Raw genomic sequence first — 23076 nt, forward strand, 5'->3', positions numbered from 1 at the left:
GCACTTGCAAGGGTTCCTCTTGGTGTGGAAGAGATGTCAGAATCAAGAGCAGTTAGGCTGTCTCTGCTCTTCTCCTTCTCCCATTCCAGCTGGAGAAGGGTGTTGCAGATGGGATGTTACCCCTCTCTTAGTCACAAAGGAGGGTGTGGCAGGAAACTCTGGCTCAAAAGTCAGTCAGTCTGGCTCAAATTGGATCAGTCCCCAGCTGCTTAACTGCATGTAGGGCAGTCTCTCAGCTTCCCCTGTGCTCGGGGGCTATGTCAGGGAACTGACCATGTCCAAGAGCTCATATAGCTTGTTGCTGCTCTCTCAGGGGCTCCTAGAGATTGTAGACAAGCCTATCTTTTCAGTGGTGGTAGGCTAATTTAAGCATGTCCATTTAAATTGCTGGGTCTGCCCTGCTGGTGGCTGCTGAATTTTGTTCAGGAGCTTGCCCAGTTGCTGTGACTTCAGTGACACTGTGACCATGGTGCTGGCCCTGCTGACACCTGGTGAGCACTGTGGATCTCCCCCTGCTTCCCTAGAAGGGACCTGAAGTACTAGAGCATCCTGATGGGAAGAGGTGTGCCGTGCAGGGGAAGCTGCAAGAGCCCATAAGGATGCCATGGGACAAAAACCTGTATTTCATTGTCCTGAGAGGAGAGAATAAGCTCTGTGTCTACATAGTGAGGATCAAAAATTTAAAAGTCCAGGGAGAAGCAGCAGCTCTGGCATACAATCCTAAGCTTTGGCAGAAAATCATTCTTTGTGCCTATTAATATGTGACATTCCAGCCCAAAGTGTTGTCCCTCACTCCCTGGCCAAAATACAGTTTACTTTGGCCTTAACTCCTGCATGTCAGGGCTTTCTGTCTAAGCTGGGGCTGTGTGACTCTGTTGAAGACATAATGCTTGATGGACTTTTCTCTTGCAGTATACTTGTCTCAAGTATCCTGTGTGTGGCTGCAGGCAAAATGCTGCAGCTAGCCAAATGCTCCTGGGTGGAAGGGACCAGAGGCCCTTGTCAGTATGACTCTGACCCGTGTGATGTGGAGAGGAAAGAGTGCAAGAAGAGCCTGTATGATGCCAGTAATTTTCTGTTGTAGTCAACAGGAAATGGATCCTCTAGCTCCGACAGGCAGAGATGCAGGTCTGTGGCCGAGTGTGCTGCAGGAGCCACAGCTCATGCTGACACCACAGCTCTCCTGTGCTCAGACACAGAGGGATGTGCAGAGCCCCTGTGGGTGCCACAGCTCTCACTCTGGGCTTGGCACAGCTGCACAGTGCCATCTTCCTCTTGTCACCTCTGTCTGCTCTGGTCTCTCCGAGGGGCTGAGGTTACCTGGACAGCCCATGGAAGGGCTTAGCAGGTGGAGGCACTGTGTGTGGCTTGGGAACAGGCCAGGATGTGGAAAACAAGGGAGGGAGAGGATGTGGGGCAAAGCCTGTTTGAGCCTCAGCCCCAGGCATTAGGGAATTGCCAATCAGAGGAGCAGCCTGCAGAGGATCTGTGTGTACACAGATTGTGTGCATGACTTGCACTGTCCACACTCAGGAACTGGCCAAGCCTGTGGGCCCTGCATGCACAGTGGCATTAGCTGATGCCCGCTGACTGTAGCCATGCTTAGAAGTAATTTTGTGTCTCCCAGGAATTTGTCCACCTTGGAGAGTAAAACCGGGAAGAGGCACAGCCTGTGGGGGGCATGTTTGGCTGTACCCAAAGGCAGCTTAGCTGGCAGACATCATGCCTGTGGATCTGAGCTGTGGCAGTGCTGGGTAACCTTCCCGTAGCCAGCGGGGTTGGACTGATAAAGGGCATGGTTTTGCCTGGAAGGCAGCCTCAGAGCCTGGAAGAAGCCCTCCCCTAGCATTGCTTCTTTCTTGGCGGCACTCCCAGCCTGCCTCTGCCCCTTTTCCCCACAATGGGCTTGAGCCAGTGATGTCACCCCTGCCCCTCTGGGTGCTGTGGGGGTGAGGGCTTTGGCACGGTCAGGCCACTGTGCCCAGTTTGCTGCCTTGCAGTCTGTGTCATTGCCTATTTTGCACACATTCACACACACTCACACACTCCCTTTGTGCATGGGGCTGGTGCAGAAATTGGTCAGGAGGGGATGAATCACAGGAGGGTGAGTCAGTGGGAAGCAGAAGGCAGGTGCTTGTCCAGGATGAGGCTTTAAGGGAGCCCAAGGGTCTGGCAGCTCATGCTGAGTCCCTGGGAGATGGGCTGAGGGTGCCAGAGGAGAGCTGGAAAAGCCCCAGGGCTTAGCAGGTGGAGGCAATGCCTGTACCTTGGGAACAGGCCAGGATCTTAGCTGCATGCTGAACTCCAGCTGTGGGTACATTGCTGTCCTGGAAAAGCTTGGGGAATCTTTGGTGCTGAGGCTTTCCCAAAGAGGAGTACTGTAAGGGAGCAGTACAGGCACCAGGTATAATGCCTCCAGTGAATCAGGTGGCTCTTCATCCCCACACAGGCAGTGGGGTGTCCAGCCAGCTGTAGGCAAGCTGAGCAAGTCTCTACCGGTCAGATCCTGCCCAACGGTCTGAGAGAGCAGATGCAGGATGGGAAAATGAGTGATACTTGTTGGAGCAGAGAATGATAAACAAGTAGCTCTGGACTGAGTGAAGACAGCATGGAGGAATAGCTGGGATGCAGATAATACACTGTGATTTGGGGACTTGAGTGGTTGCTGCCTCCAAAACCCCTCGTGTGACCTGGGCTCTGCTGCAGACCCTTGAGGTATTGCAAGGGTCTCAGATGGCTGCTTCCCTGCTCCTGACTGCTGGGTTTCCATTTAGTACAGGTGGTCTCTGCTGAGTTGGACTCACAGTTGTCCTGCTCATCACTCTTGCACACAGGTCCCTCATGGGCATGGTGGAGGCCGCCTTGGTGTCAGAGCTACAGCAGCACAACCAAAGTTCTCTTTTTCTAGAGCCAAACTTCTTGGAGCAGGTACTTGGGAATTCTGTCTTGGAATAACATTAGGTGTGTTGCAGCAGGCGCTGGTATTGCTGCCAGCCAGAGCAAGGATCAGATACTTGAACAAAAGCGGCTCCTGCTGATCTCAGGTTGAGATGGGTCTCTTTTTTCAACATCCCCAAGGTATGCAGGTGCAGGTACTTCCCGTCCTCCGTGGTGGCACCCTTGGCCGGGCAGGATGGAGCCCAGCAGGCTCCAAAGTCTCCAGAGATGAACTGGAGCTCTGGGTTCTTGTGTGCTGCAGTAGGCAGAGGCTGAGAGTGGTGGGCTTGTGCAGCCTGGGCGAGGGAAGGCAGTGAAGGGGGCTCTTACTGCTGCTGCAAGCTGTGGGTTTGTGGTGAAGCTGCAGTTTGGCTCTCCTGGGAAGTGCCTAGGGGCAGGAGGAGAAGCAATGGCACACAAGGGAAATTCCAATTAGATATTAGGAAAAATATTTCCCTGCAAGGCAGTTAGACTCTGGAGTAGGTCCCAGAGAAGGGAGGCAGTTTCCACACTTGGTGACTTTCAGCCCCTGGCATGGACAAATCCCAAGCAGTTTGTTTAAACTTGGCCCAGCTGTGAGCACAATTTGACCCAGACCCTCTGAGGTCCCTTCCCACGGTTGTTCCTCAGTTCCTTGGTTCTCAGGTTGCTTGGCAATGTCACATCTCATAGAGTTTTGGATTGACCAGCTTGGAAGCACATGGAGGGCTTGGGGTCTTGTTCTGTCCGTCCCCTTCTCACTTGGACTCATCTGTATGGTATTAGCAGCGGTGGGGGAAGGAGGCACTGCCTTAGGAGCATTGCTCAGATCATCCACTTGCCCCAGCCTCTCTTAGCTGGAGCACCCATCTCTCTGTAAGTCTGCATTATTTCCTTCCCACGTGAGCACAAGAAGCCAGTGGGCAGTGAATCACAGGATCACAGAATCACAGAATCACAGAATAATGAGGTTGGAAGAGACCTCTAAGATCATCAAGTCCAACCTATGCCTTAACCCCTCAACTAGACTATAGCACTAAGTGCCATGTCCAGTCTTTTTTTAAACACATCCAGAGATGGTGACTCCACCACCTCCCTGGGAAGACAGTTCCAGTGCTTTATTATTCTTTCAGTGATTTTTTTTTTCCTAATATCTAACCTGTACCTTCCCTGACGTAGCTTGAGACTGTGTCCCCTTGTTCTGTCAGTTGCTGCCCGGTGGAAGAGACTGACCCCCACCTGTCTACAACCTCCCTTCAGGAAGTTGTAGAGAGTGATAAGGTCACCTCTAAGCCTCCTCTTCTCCAGACTAAACAACCCCAGCTCCTTCAAACGTTCCTCATAGGGCTTGTGTTCCAAGCCCCTCACCAGCCTCGTTGCCCTCCTCTGGATGCGCTCAAGCATCTCAATGTCCTTCCTGAACTGAGGGGCCCAGAACTGGACACAGTACTCAAGATGTGGTCTCACCAGTGCAGAGTACAGGGGAAGAATGACCTCCCTGCTCCTGCTGGCCACACAATTCCTAATGCAGGCCAGGATGCCATTGGCCCTCTTGGCCACCAAGGCACATTGCTGGCTCATATCCAACCGGCTGTCGACCAGCACCCCCAGGTCCCTTTCCGCCTGAACGCTGTCCAGCCACACTGTCCCTAACGCTGTAGGGGATTTTTGTGGCCAAAATGTAGAACTCGACACTTAGACTTATTAAACTTCATGCTGTTGGACTCTGCCCATTCATCCAACCGATCTAGGTCTCTCTGCAGAGCCCTCCTCCCTTCCAATGGATCAACACAAGCTCCCAGCTTAGTGTCGTCTGCAAATTTACTAATGAAGGACTCAGTGCCCTCATCCATGTCGTCTATAAAAATATTAAATGTAAAGCATCCTCCTTGCCCTGCTGGAAGAGCAGAGCTGTGATGTGTAAGGGGGCGTTGGTGTTTTTGGAAGGCTCATGAGGATGCTGGCCTCCAGTCCTCCAGATGGAAAGTTTATCTTCCCCATGGTCCCTGTCCCAGAGATAGTGTTGATTGGAAGAGAACTCACTGGTAGCTTTTTTAAAGGTTCCAGCTGCTTGGCCATCCTCAGCAGATGGACACTGAGATGAGTGCAAAGGACTGTCCGGAGAGAATTATTTGCTCCCAGTATTTTCTGTTTCTTTGCCAGCCTTTTATTCTCATGGCTGCACTTTTCCTGATCCTGTCCTTCTGCAAGGCTGGCTGCTGGCAGTCTTACGAGTCTTGTCTTCAGGAACAACTTTGCTCTGTGATTTATTGTGTCTCCAAGCTTTGACCTGGTGTCTGATGCTGCAGTAGCCCATGCCTGCTGTGTAAGTGTTCGGAAGGTGTTTACAGTGTTTGGCCCATCCTGTCTGCAAGAGTAATGAACCAGAGCAAAGGGGTCTGCTCGTAGCCTTTGTGCCTGGGTTAAGCTGACCTGCAGCAGGAGCTACATCTGCTTTCTCATCTGGCAGAGGCTCTGTGGATGTTCAGGCTACATTTATGTGGGTTTTCAAGGTCTAGAACATTCTCATAAATCGTGTTAGTCCCCAGGTCTCTTCTGAAGTTGCTTCTTTCAGCCTTTCCCTTGGGCTTGTTGACACTGGGCTGCCATCACCCTGTGCCCTCTGTTCTCCCTTCTTTGGCAGTCCTCACGTAAGTCAATACTGCTCTGGGCATGCTGGCTTTACTTGGATATTCCTGTTAGAGCATTCCCCTGCACTTTGGGAGCAGCAGGATCTCGTGGTTTGGGCCAAGAGGTCCCTGAGGTCTGTTCCCAGCTGCAGGAGCAAATGCTGTTGTGGCAGGGGATGAGCTGGTTTCTGGTGGGCCGTGGTGAGCTTTTAGGTTTCTCACAGGCTCTGTGTCCCTAGGAGAGTCAGGTCTAGGGGGACATCTGTGTATTCAGGGCATGGATCGACCACCAGGTTGAAGATGTTTTTGACTTAGTTGCCTCTGCTGTCTGTGAGACCCCAGGGGTGGTTCACTCTGTGTGGACCAGGACGTTTGCAGTTTCATGGGGTGTATTAGGACCTGGACTGTGTCTCCTGCTGCCCTTCATATGGGTATGCCTCCAATCCCCATGTTTCCCTTCTTAGGGCCTTCTGCTCTCATGTGGTTGCCTTCATTAGGGGCAACAGTGCGAATGTTTAGATGTCCATTGTGGCACCCTTTTCCTAAGTCTAGCAGGGTGCTTCACCTTCAGTCCTACAAGAGAGGTTTTCCTTTTCTATGACAAGGTGCAGGACATTGAAGTCATGGTGGAAATACTCCTTCCCTGCAGTAGCCCTGATTGTGTCCATCTTCTTAAAATCAAAGATGGACAAAGACTCACCCTTATGGCCCAAATACATGCCCAGCACATGTCATCACTCTGGCCTGTGCTAGACTTGAGCCTTTCTAAATCCCAGCTGGAAAAGGGTGAGTTGGGTGGGTGTGCGCAGCCATATGTATGTGTGTGTGTGTGTGTGTGGTATCTCCTCCCCCTGTGCCATGTACATGTCTAGTACAGGGAGTGGAAAAGATGCTGAATGTCCCCATAGCTTCTGCAGCCTTATCTGCAGGCTGCAGCTTGGTAACCAGGCAGAGGCCCGAGTGCCTGTGCTCAAGCACCTCCCTTGGAGGGCTCTTACAGTAAAAGGAAGTGTATTGCAAGAGGGCTTGCGGTGGGGAGGGGCAGTTCCCACGGGGCAAATGCTGCAGTGCACAATCTTTGCTGTCCTTCCCACTGCAAGCCATTTGCCTACTCCCTCTTCAAACGTGCAGCTTTGACACCCGGAACTGATCAGAGCCATTCGGCATCCCTGGGATTTTCTCCACTGCCCTGAGGTGCCTGGTGACTGTTTGGAGATGTATGGAAAGGTGATGGTACCATGGGTCTGTCGGGTGTCACGGACTCATCAGGGGAGTGTGTGCAAGGAAGCTTGGGCTGGTGGGGCTGTGGGTGTGTGGCGGTCGGGAAAGGGAGGAGCCTGGGGTAAGATAAGGTATGAACTGCAACAATCAGGAGGCAGCAGATCATAGGTGAGGGCTAGGGGTTTGTCTTGCGGGCTCATGGAAACAGTACAGAGTCTGATGGTGGTTGAGGATGGGGTGGGAGTGAACAGGAGCACAGTGGTGGGGATACAGAGTCCATGGCATCAGGGTACAGAAGGAGGTGGCTTGGTAAGGAGGCTTTGGGTGCCTGTGGCTGTATGCAGTGGTGACAGAGGGAGAAGAGAGGAGATGGCAGAGCTGGGAGCAACACAGCTGCCATCACCTGCTGATTTCTGTGCTGTCTTCTCCCAGCTAGCAAAATGTCACCCTACCACTGGAGCTCCCTGTCAGAGGCTCCTGTTTCTGTACCCAGGTAATAGTGCTGGAAAAGGGGCTGGGCTGTTCCGGCTGCACACCTAGATCATGCTTCCTGTGGTACACAGCCCAGGACAGGGAGCTGACAGGAGGGGAGTTACTGTAAGTGATTGTCTTACCACTGGAGTTGAGTTAAACAGGTTAGTGTACAGTTTGCAGGGCTTCTGATGCAGACACCAAGTGCAGGGTGTTATTCCTCCTCTTGGGAGATCAAATACAAGGGACTCTTGGTGCAAAAATTTGTAGATCGCTTAGAATGGTGAGGGCCTTATCCAGACTGGGTCTGGGGAATGCCTCCTTTGGAGAAGCATCCTTACTGAACTTGAAATGTGGCAGTCCATTGGTGCCCTGGTCATGGCCAGACACCTCATGCAAGTGCAGACCAGAAGTGTTCCCTACCCTTGGCCAGATCCACTTGCCTTCTCAAAGCCATTCTGTGGCTGACTGCACAGGCATGTGACTTGGTAATCACATGGTGGAAATTTTTCCATTGGTTTCAGTTGGCACCAAGCTCTGGACTGGAATGGCCAGTCTGCAGGGTCATCAGTGGCTGAGATCCCCTGGGCCTGTCCCTGGGCCCCCACCCCTGGAAAGGGGCAGCAGGGCTGCAAGGGAGCTGGCTGACATGTCCCTGTGCTGGGGTGGCCGGGGGTTTACTTCACATCCTTTCTTGCCTCAAGGTGACTGCTGAGGCTGCTGTGCTGCTCCAACTCCAATGCCGTGGGGCTCCCCAGGGTTTGCAGGTGTGGTGCTGGCTGCACCTTCCCCTGTGCAGCAGCTACCCCGAGGTGAAAAGACACAGCTTTTTTTGACGTGGAGCCAGCACAGAGGAATTTGCTGCTTGTAGACAGCTATTGTCCTGGGCCTGGCACATGTCTTCCAGGACTTCTCACCCCGTGCTGCCTCGGGAAGGGGAATATGGGCTTGCCCACCCTCGAGTCCCTGTGCCACACCCAGGCAAGCGGGTGCCACCTCGGGCTAATGGGGGTGAATAGCTGCGGTGGAGCCTAGCAGCATCCTGCTGCCTCTGCAGGGATCCTCTTGGGCAGCGGAGAGTTTTCCCCACCCCCAGCTCTGCCGCTGCCTCTTTGTTTTCTGGCAGAAGTCTCTGTGCCTTTTCATTGCCGTTGAGGCGCCGAGCAGGAGCCTACATGTGCCGCGTGTGCGTCTCGCCGGGAATGTGATGCGGGCTGGGAATCCTGCCGGGCCAGGCATCTCCCCTGCAGGGCAGCGGAGGCCAAACAGCAGCTTCAGGGGTCTCCTTCCCATGGGCTGTTCCTCCGGTCGAGCAAGGCTTCGAGGCAGCTGGTCTCCCTCACAAAGCCCTCTTTTGCATTGACAGCGCTTCTGCACCTTGCCACAAGTCGAGTAAGTTGGATGGGAAGGGGCCAGTCCTCAGCTGGGCACTCGGGCTCTCCGCTGTGGTCCCTGCCTCGCTCCCGCTGGGAAGGCACCTGAGATTAGAGCAGCGCCAAGGGCTATGGAGCTGGCTACAGCGGTGGCTGAGGATTGCTTGAGCTGCGCCTGCCTCTCCATGTATTTGATCTCTCGACTTCCAGCGGGGACTGAATTCCTGTGCTGGATTCTGGGCTCGGCTCTTGTGGAAGGATCCAATTATTTTAGAGCTTTGAGCATCTCCATTTGCTGCCCATATTTGCGGCGCGCTGGCTGGAATTCCAAGTGATTAACGTGGCTATGACATCCCTCCTAGGGGTGTTATCTTTGCTCGCTGTCCCCCACCGCCCCCCTCTTCCTCCTCCGGCAGCGAGCGAGCGAGACAGGCAGGCAGAGAGACAAAGGTCTGTCCTCAACCTGGGTTGTCCTCCCTGTAAGCAGCTGCTGCATGGGATTTCCCTGCCCTGCTTGCTGCAGGTTTCCTAGGCTCCCGGTCGGACACTGGAGCTGGGTGGCCGTGGGCTGTATCGCAGAGGTTTGAACCTGCTGGGCTGGGTGGGCAGGGAGTGCTGCCGGCCTTGGAGAGCTGCCCGATTGTCCTGCCGGATTTTAAGCTGCTTTTCATTCTTTGACTGCGCTTTCCTGGGAAGAGGGGCAGCCGTGCGTGGAGGGGAGGTTGGCGGGGAGGGGTTTGAACGTGGGGGAAAGCTTTACACAGGTGGCTGTCGCACAGTGGAATCTGCCTGCAGACCCTGTAAACCCCTCTTCCCAGCCGCAGGCTATTGTCAGCATCGCCGTCTGCAAGCCAGGCACCTGGGAAAGGTGTGCGGAGACCATCCGTGCCGGGACGAGGGGCATCAGAGGGAGAAGGGGTAAGTCACTGGGCTGGGAGCTCTGCTCCAGCTCCCCCAGATCCCAGGAGAGGTTTCATTGTGTTATCCTGACTTGGCCGAGCAAAAGGGCTCAGTCCCTGAGGCACCTGTGTGTGGTGCTAGGGCTGGGGAGGCACTGCATGTTGCTGGGCAGACCTCAGCCCTTGAGCAGGCTGCTGCTGCTTGGAGCCCCAGCAAGATGCCCTGCAGGCGGCAGCTCTGTCCCCAGGGGTTTCTGCACCCTATCCATGACACCTCCCCCGGGATGGGAGAGAGCAGCAGCACCTCATGGACATGGTGCTGTGGGCACGGGACGGTATCGGGTCTCTCTCTCTCTCTCTCTCTCTCTGTAAAAGCTGTGTCTGGTGGTTTCTAGGAGCTTGGACTTGTGACATGGGCAATACCTCTTGTCCCATCCTTCCCCTCTGGGTTCCAGTTTCCTCTCCATTCCTGGCAGGGGCTAGCACTGAACAACGCTCTGCAGGTGCATAAATCTGGTGTGGCAGGAGGCCTCCTGAGGACCCGAGGGCAGCACTTGCCCTTGCAGTGGGGCAAGGAGGCTCCCTCCCTCTGTATCCACTCACCCACCCTCTCCTTCTTCCTCCCTCTTGTTTCCACCAAGTGTCAGCTCCTTCTTCCCCAGCCTGGATAGTGCCAGAGCCATGGCCAGTGGTCATTTTTCCCTTCAGGCACAGTTTGCTCCTCTAGCATCTCCCTAGTCAGCTTCACCCTGGGATTGCCACCTCTGCTACAGAGCTGGAGGTAGTCTCCAGCCTCACCAGTCCTGATGGTGACATGCCTGATCTGTCAGACTGTGCAGGAACCCTTCTCTGGTGGCAGCATTGCTGTTAGTGCTGCCATCCTTTGGGGTTGTGACAGAAACTTTCTTCCTGCTGGCACTTCTCATGCTCTGCTCTTAGCCTGTGCCAGGGGGCTCCTGAGTTTGTGCTCACTTTGCTTAGATTTCCTTCCTTCTCCCTGGGTTCAGATAGGACCAATGGAGTTGAGATTTATCCTCCATACAGTCTGTTTCCAGCAGTTTCTGTTGCCTCTTCTCTTGTCTTGTACTCTACTTGTTCTGAGGATAGTTATTTGCCCTCTTCTAATGATGGCTCTTCTCCTTGGCTGTGTGGTTCCTGCTTCACCCCCAGAGAGGCCACCAGTGTTTCTCCATAGCACTTTCCAGGAGAGGAAGCAAGAGAGAAGAGGGCAGAAAAAGCTACTTAGGGGTTGGTTTGGAGGTTTTTTGTGGTCTAAATTGTGCAAAGACTCCTTTTGGCCCTGCCAACCACCAGGCTGGTGCTCAGTCCCGGGCAGCAGTACCCAGGTCAAAGCCTTTTGCCCGCTGGCCATGTGTCCCTTTTGACTGGCTGGCAATGCTGCTCCAGGAAGCCACTGGATCCCCCCTGGATGAGTGTGGCAACTTGGGGTACAGCTCCTACTCTCTTTCTGGCATTGGTGGTGCGCTACCAGCCCTTCCAGGCTCCCAAGGGCTCTGTCTCATGACAGATAACCTCCCTGTTCCACACTCATCCCGCTTCCTCTCTGGCTGGCACAGTACAGCTCAAACAGCAACAGATCCTTTTGCAGGCTGCAGCCTGGCATGTGGTACCGCTGCTGCACTGCCTGGACAGGGACCCATCCTCACTTGCCATCCTGCTCTGTTGCCTCCAGACTGAGTCTGCTAATCCTCGTTTTCCCCTGGATGTGCTAATAGGAGTGAATCCAGCAAGTAAGCCAAGCCCCTGACCCAACCCCACCAGGCCTGGCTGTGTTGTTCTGTGTCAGGCTCTGGTGGCTCGGTGTCCCCAAGGAACACAGCATTTCTGCCCCAGTGCCTGGGACACGCTCCCTCTCTGCAGGTCATTTGGCACCGGGTGTCTTTTGGGTGTTGAAGCATGGTGCCCTTCCCCAGAAGAAAGGGCAAGAAAGGAAAGAAATAGAGGAAAGCTGTGCCTGGCATAGCTCCAGATCCAGGTGCTGGGAGATCCTGGCAAAAGCACAGAGCCCTGTATGTTTTCTGAGCAATGAGGGGCCCTTGGCAGGAGCAAGGGCAGAGAGTGGGAGAGCTCTGGCTGGGCTTCCCTCAAGAGGCAAAGCTCTTTAAGTCCTATCTTAGAGCACCAGCTGGGACTGAAACACTGTTAAAAAACCCCCAAAGACCTTCATCACGTGGTCTTAGGAGGGGCCAAACCCTTGGTCTGGGCATATGGAGCCCCACGTGCTGTGCCCACTGGGATGGTGCCTGTGCTGCTCAGCCCTGGGCCTGGCTCTGTCCCATCCATGTGGCCAGAATTCGGGCTCTGACAATGCCTGGCTCAAGAAGAGATGCCAGAGGTGGCCAGGTGCTTTCTCCCTGTGCCTGCTTGGAGTGCAGGAGGCCGTGGTCCCAGGTTTGCTGTACTGCTCTGTTGGGGAGGTGATGAGCTCCTTTGGTGCTGTAGGAGGCTGAGCTCTGCTGTGTGCTGGATGGGCTCTCAGCAGGGAGGAACTGGCCTGGGAGGCACTTGGCACTGCCAAGAGAACCTCACTGGGATACAGCCCTGGGCATCTTGAAGAGAGCGAAAAGCAGAGCTATGCCCCAGCCATACTGTGACAGTTCCCTGTCACAGGCTGATGGGCATTCCTCCAGGAGGATGTTCAAGGAGATCTTAGGGTGTACTTGGAGACACTTCGGGTGATACTTTCCTATCCCTGCCTTGCGGCTGGCATTTTCCAGCACAATGCTTCAAGTAACAGTATCTGGCCTTGTCAAAAGGTGGTGCAGCCCCTTGTTCTAGCCATGTATTCTAGTGGCTGGTGCTGGCAGCGCCTGATGCCTGGTGTTGAGAGCTCAGCTGGGATGGATTTGTGGTGCTAGCAGGTCAGCCTGTCCTTATACATCCATTCTCCTGAAAGGCAGCTGCTGCTGAGGAGAAAATGGCTGTGACTTCAGAGGGAAACAGGGAAAAGAAGAAAAGGATGCAGGCAAAACTGTGTGCTTTTTTCTGGCAAGGACACATTCTTTTTCCCACTGCACTTGGCTGATTCTTGATGATGGTTGCTGATTTTGCTTCCCAGTGGTTGATAGTGCCACACAAGTCATGGTATAAGTCTCCTTCATGGATAGAGGAGGGAAACAGCAACCTTCCAGGCAGGCAGAGCACAGCATGTTACCACTTCAGCATCGGCCTACAAATGAGAGCATTCACTTGCTTTCCTACCTGCTCTGGTGCAGGCCTCATGGGGTGCCAGGAGGAGCTGGTCTTTACAAAAAGCTTCTGTTGAGGTTTTGGACCCATGTTTTGTCATGCTGCAGCACTGATCTGCCCTGCTGCAAGTGCTCCTTGGGTGTGGTTTTATTGGATCTCAACAGGTCCTGTTCTGGCTGGTTGCTGGCAGTGCCCTTCCCCAGCAGTGGTGGTGGCTTTTGGGCTGTCCAGCTCTCAGGGACTGGTCATGACAGCCTGCAATTACAATCTTATTGGAAATGTAGTGGAAGAACAGCCTGTTTTCTGGGACAGATGAGGTCAGGCAGCGAGCACAGCTGATGCTGGCTTCCCACATACAAGTTGCATTGATGCTCCATTTGCCAGACTAGGATGCCAGGAGCGGATTGCACTTGAGTGTTGCTGCCTCTGAGCATCCATTTGGGGTTTTAGTTCATCTGCCCAGCCCTGCTGTTTCCAGCCTTCAGACCTGTACTCACTGCTGGCTTGGGGTGCCCTGACAGTGACTTCCTGTTGGATGGGTGCTGCAGTGACCCCCCCGTTTGAGGGATTAATGAGGAGGGAAGGTGAGGAGGGCATGATCCCCAGGGAGAGGCACCATTTCCTCCTGGAGGTGCCTATGAGCTGCCTCTGCCACAGAGGTGCTGAGGGTGAAGGTGCCCAAGGGCTCCTGCACACTCTGAAGGTACTGCTTCATGAGCTAACTGCTTCAGCTAACTATTCTCCACGCCCTCTTCCAGGCATCAAAGCTGCAGTGCCCATGGATTATGACTACAGGGGAGCTGTGTTGCATCTGCAAATCTGTGTTGTGCATCAAGGCCACATCTGAACAGGTGAGTGCTGTGCACATGAAAGGATTGCTGTCTTTGTGCTGGGGAAAGCTGATGGGGGGCCATCGCAGCTCAGGGCTGTCATTTCTGCCTTCCCTGACAGCATCTCTTAATGGAAGAGAACAATTCCAAGCTCTTCTCCTTATCTGTGGGGCCAGAAAGTGTCCTGTGCTGTGGGTGGAAGGGGGAGGAGGTGAACATGAGACCAGGAGCTAGCGGGAGGCTCAGAATTTGCTACAGTGTCTTGGCAAGCGAGGCATGAAATGGTCACCAGAAAGAAAGAGGAATCTGTTCTGATGCACAGGGTTTCATACAGAAAGGCATGCAAAAGGGGTGTAAAGTCAAGCCAAGTATGAGAGTTCACAGATTAGCTTAATGTTTTTGTGGTTTAAATGGAAATCAAGGTGTTAGCACTGCCTGAGGTGGCTGAGATGTATTTGGGCTTTGATTTGGGAGGTTGGGAAGGGCTGAGCCTAAGTGCTGCCTTCCCTGCCTGTGTAACTCTGCGGACAGGAAGCTCTCTCCTGCCCTTCTCCCAGGAAGCAATCAGCCCAGCCCTGCATCTTCCCCTTTCCTTCCCCTCAGAGCCACTGTGGACACTGAAGAGCTGGAGAGGACGTTGCAGAGGTTCAGAGGCACACCGTGATGGTGGGAGCCATTCCACGGCAGCCACGCCGCTTCTGGGGGGTGCCTGACTGGCAGGTGTCTTCAGCTAATTGTGCCAACGACTGCCTGCTGCGGGGCAGGGAGGTTAATCTGGAGCAAAGCAGGGTCCTGCTGCCAAGGGGTAAGTGTGAGGGGCAGCCAGGACAGGCTGCACTGTTGTGGGCTACACAGAGGGGTTGAGGTTGGCAGGGACATCTGGATGTTATCTGGACCAGCCCCACCTAGAGCCATTGCCCAGGACTTTGTCCTGATGACGTCTGGTTATCTCCAAGGATGAAGGTTCCACAACCTCTCTAGGTAACTAGTTATAGTGCTCAGTCACAGTAAAACAAAATGGTGTTTTCTGATATTCAGAGGGAGCCTCTTATCTATGTGTCCAGATAAGATGTCACTGAGCCTTCTCTTCTCCAGGCTGAACGGTACCAGCTCTCACAGCCTTTCCTCATAGGACGTTCCCTTAATTTTTTTAGTGTCCCTTTTTTGCGCTCTCTCAGATGTGGCCTCACCAGCTCTGAGCACAGACGAGGATCAGATTGCTCAACCTGCTGTTAACGCTGTGCCTGTTGCACTTACTGTTTTTCTTTGCTGCAGGGGCACACTGTCGGCTCATGGTTAATTTGGCACCTACCAGGACCCCCAGGGCCTTTTTTGTTGTGCTGCTTTCCAGCCAGTCAGTCCCCAACATATCCTGGTGCATGGTTATACCTTTTCTCACTCCTTTTAAACAGACTCCCTGGTCTTGAGCACTTTGGCCTGCCATTTTCCCATCCACATGCCAGCAGGGTCAAAATAGCATGTGCAGGCTCACTCTCCACATAGCCTTGATCCACTTGGAGAACAAATGTCCTTGTTGCTCTCTTGCCCCTAAGCTTTTGCTCCACAAGATCAGGCATAGCTGCAAAGACAGGTGAAAGGAAGAGCTGCCAGGCAAGGGCAGTTTGTTCTCAGTCTGCTGGTGACTTTTCCTGCATCTCCTCAGCTCTTGCAGCCATTTCAGTATTTTTCCTGCCTGAAACAAGCCAACATGTGTACAGGATTCTCACAGCTCTCAAACTGGACTGAAAATCAAAAGTGAGGCACTGTGCTGTACAGAGAAGAGCAGGCCCTTGGAGCTGGCAGGAGTGGGTGGATGGTGACCCTGCTACCTCCCAGCTGCTGTTTGAAAGTGTTGGAGATGCCTGGTCCAAGCTGGCAGAGGTAACAGGGATGTTAGGCCAGGTTCCTGTCCCTGTCCCTGCCGTGGAGCTGGCACTAGCCCTGCTTCATTCAGTGCACATGGCCGGGACAGGTTGTCTTGGCCAGCACTGGGAGATGTTGCTGCTGTTGCCCAAAGGGGTGATTAAAGGCCTGAGCCCCTGGGACTGGTCTGACCTGCCTGACTCCTCCACTCCACAACAGCACAAGCGTGTCCCTGGCAGAGGGCAGGCACCTTCCTTCCCACCTGTCCAGACTTGTCCACGGGAGTCTCCTGCCTGTCTGGAGACTTCTCTCCTTGCCTGAGCCAGGAAGGAAGTGCCAAACCCGCAGATGGGTGATGCCTCAGGGTTTCCCAGAAAGCCACATCAGCCTTTTTCCTCTTCCTGTCCCTGGAGAGGGAGATTCAAGTGGGCGGTGTGTCCCAGTGGGTCTCTTGCAGCCAGAAGCCTGCATGAGGATGGAGATCCTGGGCCGATCCTCATCCTTCTGCTCTCTTTTTTTTCCAGATGCTGTGCTGCAGAGCACCTCATAGTAGAGGGCTCACACAGAGATCCTGAGTGAGAGGGGGCCCGGCTCCCACCCCCTGCCCTTGCACCCTGACCTGTGGCACTTTACAGTCCCCCTCCTGCTGCTGCATGGGCTCCGAGCGGAGTCCCAGCAAGTGAGGCTCCATGCGGCACATCCACACAGAGACGTCTCTGCCCCCAGAGCGCAGCACAGACCCCAGCCTGTCCCGGCCCAGTGGGGACACACCCTTGGAGCCTTCCTCACAGTGCTGCACCCACCGCAGCATCCTCATGGGCTACAATGAGACGGAGATCAAGCGCCAGAAGGTTTACCAGGTGTCCATCTTCTCCCATCTCTCCAGCTCCTCTGAGAGCACGGAGCAGCGGGCAGGCACCCGGCCAGCTGTCAAGAGGGGATATCCCGAGCAGCGAACTCTGGAGGGGGGGCGAGATCCCAAACGAACTCACTGGGGTGGCAGGGGGCTGGATGGGGGCCCTGGGCAGCCTTCTGTGGATGATGACGATACCTTTGAAGATGGTCTGCTCGTGGAGGAGCTCTCTCTTTGCGGCTCTGCCCAGCACTTCTCCCATAGTGGGCTGCGGGTGGTGGAGCACCGCTGTGAGGGCAGCCCTAGCCACAGCCCTAAGGCAAGCAGAGAGGACAATTTGCAGGATGTCTCCTCCTCCTCCTCTTCCTTCTCTTCCTTCTCCTCTTCCTCCTCCTCCTCCTCCTCCTGGCCCCAGCATATTGCTTGCAGTACTTTGCACATAAGAGACAGTTGCCCTGTCTCATCAGGGGATCAGCCCATAGACTTTGGAGAGAATGGGGAGCCGGCAAGTGGCCACAATGTACTTCACCTTGAATTGCACAGTATTGCACAAACAACCCAGTTGGACCCCGGTGGGAAGAGAGAGAAGCCAGAGAGCAGCCCAGCTCACACCAGCAGGGCTAGCGGAGAAGTGGAAGGGCCAGCGGTGGCCAATGGGTGCAGGGAGTCCCCAGTTCTGCAGACAGCGCTCAGCCCCGAGCCCAGCAACCCAAGCTCCCAGGAGATGACGCCCTGTGGGAGCAGCCAGCTCAGCAGCACCTGCCCAGCCAAAAGGAAGTTGCTGCCTTCTGGCGAGGTTATGGCTGACTCCTGCTCTGAGGATGAGAGCCTGTCCCCACCAGCAAGGAAGAAGAGGGTCCTGCCATGCCATCCTGTGCCCACAGCCTGCCGCAGCACTGATGCCAAGGGAGCTCCATTCTGGAATCACCTGCTTCCTGCAGCCAAGGTGAGCATTGCTCATGTGGGGAAGCAGGGAATGACCTGGGGATGTCCAGAGCTCAGGACTGTGCTTGTGGGCAGTGTGGTCAGCTGTGGCACCATGCCCTGTCCTGTCCCTGAGCTGCAGTACTGGTATGAGCAAGACAGCACCTGACAGTCAACCCTGGCACATGGTCTGTTTTAATCAGCTTTTGACATCTTGTAGTCACTGGATCCTCTGCATGCTACCAGCTTTCTCTCCTGGAGAGCCATGATTGGACAGGAGACAACCTCCCCATGGCAGTGAGAGCTGGACACATCACGGTGCCACATTTGGCGTCTGATAGCTTCATGTTAAGCCATGATATACCACCAAGCTTGGGAAGAACAGCTGGCCTCTGCCTACCTGATGAGGAGGAAGGCAGATGTCTGGGATGGCTTGAACTCCTGGCCATGATGCCCATTAGAGCAAGTGTCCAGTGGCAGGCAGTGTGACTGCACATGCTTTGACCAAGGAGCCCAGTGCAGTGTGCAGAGATGCCACTGGCTTTTCTGCCATTTTGAGGTGCCTGTGCCATGTCCCTAAGGTGCCATGAGCTCTCAGCAATGGGGCAGACCTGTGAGGTTTGCAACCCCCCTAAGCAGCTCAGGAACTGCCTGCGATTCCTCCTTTCTTACCCTGCCCTTGTTATCACCCCCATTCCCTCACCCTGTCCTGCCAGCTGAGGCTGCAGCAGGCTCAGGCCAGACCTGGCACCTTCTTCTTTTTCTCTGGGGCATCCGATGGTGTGGGGACCCACAGGAACTGATGTCAGAGCTACCCTGGCTTCTTGCTGCTTGGAGCTGGGACACACCATCCAAGGCACACTGTCTTTTTCGTGACTCTCCCCCAGCACAGCTGCCCCCAGCACTATCCTTGCAGAGTGAAGCCCTCCAGCAGCTTCCCTGGGATTTCCCGCCCAGTCATGCCAGCCAGCTCCATCATTCCTTTGTGTTGTGCGGCCCTTTGTGTGGCTTCCAGAAGGGAAAGTCCCTGAAAAAGGGACATCTTTAAAAGGAGGCTGCAGTGTGACTGTGGCTTTAACCCCCCCACCCCAGAGCTGTAGGATCCTAGCTGTGGGTAGTGGTGTGCAACACACTGCTCTGCCTGGTGGCACTGCTGAGGACTTTGCATGAATCACCAGGGAACAGAACTCTTCCAAGGCTGGTTGGGGAGTGTCCATGTAGGTGTCAGCGGTTCCTGGGAGGTGCAAGGGGGGTGTCATTGCATGGCTCTGTCTACAGGTATCTTGTCACTGGGGCTGCTCCTGAGACCCGCTTTGTAAAGAGAGGGAGCAGTGTGTTGTACCCTTGGGTACCAACATCCTCATCCCCAGCTGAGCCACTTTGGGATTTGGGCAGCCCCATGTCCCCACCAGACACTCCAGTCCTTGTGCTGCCCTGTTGGCCACCCCTCCAGAGGCCGCTGATGGCTGCCCAAGGACAGGAGCTTGTTGCAGCTGCTGGGACCCACATGGGAATATGGGGCAGGGCAAGGGGCGATGGCACCTCCCAGGAATGCACAGGCCCTGGTTGCTGCCCTAACATGGTTCTCCATTTCATGTTCCCTCCAGAGCTCTTCAGATTGCACTGTGGTTGGGAGGAGGCTGAAGAGTGGGCTGCGCCTCAAATCGTGAGTGTCCTGGCAGCCCTGTGGGATGGACATGGGAGCTCAGGGTGCCTGACCACCTCAGTACCCTGCAGCCCCACGGGAGGTTCAGGTTGGGTTGAGTCCTCTTCCCTGCCCTGGCCCAGGTATCTCCCCTGACAAGACCACAGACAGGGGGGGAGGTTTCTTCTTCCCCTGGGATGTAGGAAAATGGGTTTAACTTCTAACAAAGATACAGGGGACCTGGAGTGGGATCCACATTCCCAGGGATGTGAACAACCCAGGGCTGTGTGCTTTTCAGTCCAACACCAAACTTCTCTCCTCACTCCAAGGCGACACCTCCGGACCAGCCTCCGGAGGGGCACCAGGTCCCCCACAGCACCCTGGGCCACCACCACTGTCAGCCATGCTCTGCTGGGCAACTTTGAGGTAACGGTGCCCATCTGCTGGGGGGAGGTGGGTCCTGGGGCCTCCACACAGGACTAGCCATGAGTGTGAGAGGCTGAACCTAATGGGAGCCCTGGTGTGGGGCTGGGCTGATTGTCGCCAAAAGGCCTGGTGTGCCGTGGCCACCACACAGCCATGGCTCAGCCAGCAGGTCCTTGAGTGGAACCTGCTGAGATAGGTGCTGTGAGGCTGAGCCGTGGCGCTCTCATGCTTCTCCCTGTTAGATAGTTGGTGTTATCCTAGCAGTTCAGGCTGTGTCTGTCTCACACTGAGGTCTCTGGGCACACAGGGCCAAGCAGTCGCTTGGGTGCAGTGGAGATGGGGATGACTTCACCTGGAGCATTGAGGCAGGGGGAAGGGCTGGTGTCTGAGATTCCCTAACGCTTCCCTCCCCTCTCAGGAGTCCATCCTGAAGGGGTGCTTTGCACCATCGGGGAGGATCGAGGGTTTCACAGCAGAGATCGGTGCCAGTGGCTCCTACTGTCCCCAGCATGTCACCCTGCCTGTCGACGTCACCTACTTCGACATCTCTGAACACAGCGCGCCCTCGCCTTTCCTGGTACATGGATGTGGGGGAGCTGTGGGGGGCTGTGCACTGGCACCCTGGGGCAGCCCCTCACTGTAGAGGGTGGCTAAAGCAACCACCTGCTGCTTGTGGAGATGGCTGCCTGTGCCAGGAGCAGTCTTTTAACCCAAAAAAGCAAAAAGGGAAAGAAGAGGCCCTGCTGCTTCATAGTTGTCATCACCTCTCTTGTCACCACCTCTCTATTGCTTGTCCTGGTTTGGAGAGGGGCTGAGCTGGGGCTCTTCTTGCTGACTCGTGTCAAGTGTTCCAGCAAGGGAGTCTCAGGCCCATACTGGATCCCAGCTGGGCTCTCCCTAGGCTTCCTCCCTCTCTCACATGCTGTTTATTTTGCCCCAGGGAGTGATTGACTTGGAGGCCTTGGGAAAGAAGGGTTACAGTGTCCCCAAAGCTGGAACCATCCAAGTGGTGAGTCATTCCCTGGCCTGCAGTAGCACTTTGGGGTTGGGGCTGGTTGGGCTCTGGTCGCCCTGCTTGTTGGGGTATGCTCCATGACGTTAGGCAGGACAGCAGGTGGAAGGAGTGTCTCCTGCAGCGAGGTTACATGGCCACCAAGACGGCATAGCAGAGGGGGTGCTGTCAGGGAGACAAGGTGATGGGAGAGTCAGGGAAGGAGGAGGTGGGTGAGGGTTTTGGCAGGAAAGTGTGTATGTGCAGTGGGAATGGGAGGTGATGGAAGAGGAGCACGTGTGCAGTTGGGTGGAAAGAACTGACCTATGACACTCAGGCTAAGCCCTCTAGGACCGTTGTGAGGCTTCCTGGATCCTTGGTCCAGCAGCTTCTGCTTCCAGATTCCCCATCTCTGCCCTGCATCCTTCCCAGTCTCATGCCCTACCCCTCTGCCTCCAGACCTTATTTAACCCCAACAAGACTGTGGTGAAGATGTTCTTGGTGACCTACGACTTCCAGGACATGCCGGCCAACCACATGACCTTCCTACGCCATCGCATCTTCCTGGTGCCCGTGGGGGAGGAGGAGGGCTCCACAGTGGCCCCCAGTGACCCACTGGGCACCAGCCAACCCCGCAGGGTCCTCTGCTATCTGATGCATCTAAGGTAAAGCATGCCAGGGGGATGGGTACGTGCCACACAGTCACCCCGGGCTCCTCTCCGACATATCCCAAGCCTGCAAGACAGGAGAAGGGACTGGGGAGGAGCAGGGACCAGCTGCTCTTTGGGGAGGTTGGAGCTGCCACCCTGCCCAAGGGCAGCTGTTTGTGTCTCTCTGAAGGCAGCCAGAGGGTGGCCACCTTGACCAGGGGCCAAAGTAGTCAACGGGTTAAGGGGGTTGTGCCTTCACTGAGGATGCCCTGCCCTTGCCTGGGGAGCCTGAGGTCCCTCTGCCCTGTGTTGTAATGCAGTGCTCTTCTCCACACAGGTTTCACAGCTCCAAGTCGGGGAAGATCTACCTTCATGACGACATTCGGCTGCTTTTCTCACGCAAGTCGATCGAGGTGGATTCGGGGATCCCCTACGAACTGAAATCCTTCACAGAGATGCCACGGAACCCCTGCTACTCACCCCGGGCCTGACCTTCTTCACCCCCCACCCCCCAGGGCCACTGGGGAGCCTCCAACCCAGCACTTTGGGGAGGGATGAGTAAAGGGCCAGCAAGCACTGCTTTGAGATATCACCCACCCTCCTGAGCAGCACAGACACCACGCTCTACGGCAGGGCTGAGATCACCCAGGGGGCTTCACCAAGAGGGGCAGGGCTTCACTCCAGGGACATGCTCAAGCCTTCTTCTGGCACTGCTCCCAGCTTGGAGACTTGACTGTGGCTGACACGGGTGGGTGTGGAGTGACGACTTGGACTGGAGCTATGAGTAAGACCACCCACACTGGTCCCGGGTCTGGGAGCAGAAAGTGTGGAAGAGTTTGTATTTATTTTAGTATTTATTGTTGCTGGGAGCACAGAGGAAGCTTGTGGAGAGGTTCAGAGATGCTGTGCTTGTTGTTCCCCCCAGCCCTGCCTGCACCAGGCTGCCCATGTTCGGGCAGGGCTGTGGGGACTGTGAGCATGGCGAGGGACAGGGATGCCTCAGCCCATGGAAGAGAGAGTAACCCAGTGCTCACATAGGATGCATGCCAGGGGTGTGTTAAAAGCCCTGTGACAGGCTGAACCTCTCTGGCACCAGCTTTTCAGGACCAGCCCAACTCCAAGCAGCTTGGGAAGGCCTGTACTTACCCTCTGAGTCTTTTAAGGCAAGTCAGACCCCAAGAAGTCTATGGCTGTCAAAAAAGTGGCCACTGCCAGGTTCCTGAAAGTAAGAGACACAGCTGCCACGTGGATGGGGACCTGGGGCTCTTTGCAGGAATATGGGGATAGCCCTCTGGGCAAGAGCCTCCAGAGCACGTGAGCTGTGGATCTGAGAAAATTGCCAAAAAAAAAAAAAAAAAAAAAAAGGAACCTTGCACTCTCTCTGTGTGTGAGGTGAATCCCATGCAGGAGGACAGCTTTAGGCAGGGGTCTGCTTGGCAGTGTCATCAGGAGCTGGAGGATGGTCAGGAACTTAGTTCCTGGGAAGCAACGAAGCAACAGAGGACATCAAATTCTGGGAGTTGGGCTGGATTCTCAGGAGCAGGACTGGGATAATCCAGACTGGGGCAGTCAGAGGGGCAGGGCCGAGGGAAAAACAATCTTGCCCATTCCCCCTCTGTACTGCCCCTCTGCCCTCTGAGGGTCTCAGCAAGGCTCCCCCTGCCAGCCCAGGTTGTGGGAATCTTCAGCCCCTCTGTCAGAGGGAAAAAGGCCCGACCCCATCAACTCCCAGCCCTGGGGCTGAGAGCCCGGCATGGGGGGCTCAGTGTGGGGATGGGCCCAGAGGATTGGGGCGGGTGTGCAGGCAAGGCCCTGCTCTCCCCTTCCCGAGGGCGGTCGAGGGTCTCCGGCCCTGCTGCACTGGGGTTAGGAAGCCTGAACCTGCCCATATACTGACACTGGGGGTCTGAATCCCCCAAACGGGGGCTTTGAACCCCCCTCTCACCGGGGGTTGCTCCCCCCCAACCCGGGCTCCTGAATCCTCCAAACCGTGGATCTGAACCGTCCCCAGCCGGGGCTCTGAACCCCCTCAAATACCGGGGGCCGCTCCCCCCGCTACGCCTGCCAGCGGGCCTCGGGGGCCGCCATGACACCGCAGTGCCCCTCGCCCCCGCGTCACCGGGGCCGCCTCTCTGGCCGTGGCCCTGCGGGCCCAGAAGGCCGTGCCGGTACTT

General features: G+C 55.4%; 1 protein-coding gene across 10 annotated transcripts in view; it reads left to right on the forward strand.

The window, feature by feature from the left end:
- The window catches only part of ATOSB (atos homolog B), a 39752-nt gene extending 16731 nt beyond the window's left edge, over window positions 1–23021 (forward strand). For 3 of the 10 annotated variants that reach the window (XM_040091092.2, XM_040091091.2, XM_058424206.1), the window contains exons 2-12: window positions 8365–8630; window positions 9430–9529; window positions 13479–13571; window positions 14154–14355; window positions 15938–17212; window positions 18798–18856; window positions 19165–19261; window positions 19680–19838; window positions 20202–20270; window positions 20712–20917; window positions 21240–23021. In XM_040091092.2, coding sequence (XP_039947026.1) covers window positions 16103–17212; window positions 18798–18856; window positions 19165–19261; window positions 19680–19838; window positions 20202–20270; window positions 20712–20917; window positions 21240–21393 — 1854 coding nt within the window. In that variant the 5' untranslated portion in view covers window positions 8365–8630; window positions 9430–9529; window positions 13479–13571; window positions 14154–14355; window positions 15938–16102 and the 3' untranslated portion in view covers window positions 21394–23021. The remainder of the gene's footprint in view (window positions 1–8364; window positions 8631–9429; window positions 9530–13478; window positions 13572–14153; window positions 14356–15937; window positions 17213–18797; window positions 18857–19164; window positions 19262–19679; window positions 19839–20201; window positions 20271–20711; window positions 20918–21239) is intronic. The other 7 variants (XM_040091094.2, XM_040091095.2, XM_058424205.1 and 4 more) reach the window with 3 other exon arrangements.
- Window positions 23022–23076: the final 55 nt, after the last annotated feature.

The sequence above is a fragment of the Hirundo rustica genome, chromosome Z (assembly GCF_015227805.2).
Source record: "Hirundo rustica isolate bHirRus1 chromosome Z, bHirRus1.pri.v3, whole genome shotgun sequence".
NCBI classification, from domain to species: domain Eukaryota; kingdom Metazoa; phylum Chordata; class Aves; order Passeriformes; family Hirundinidae; genus Hirundo; species Hirundo rustica.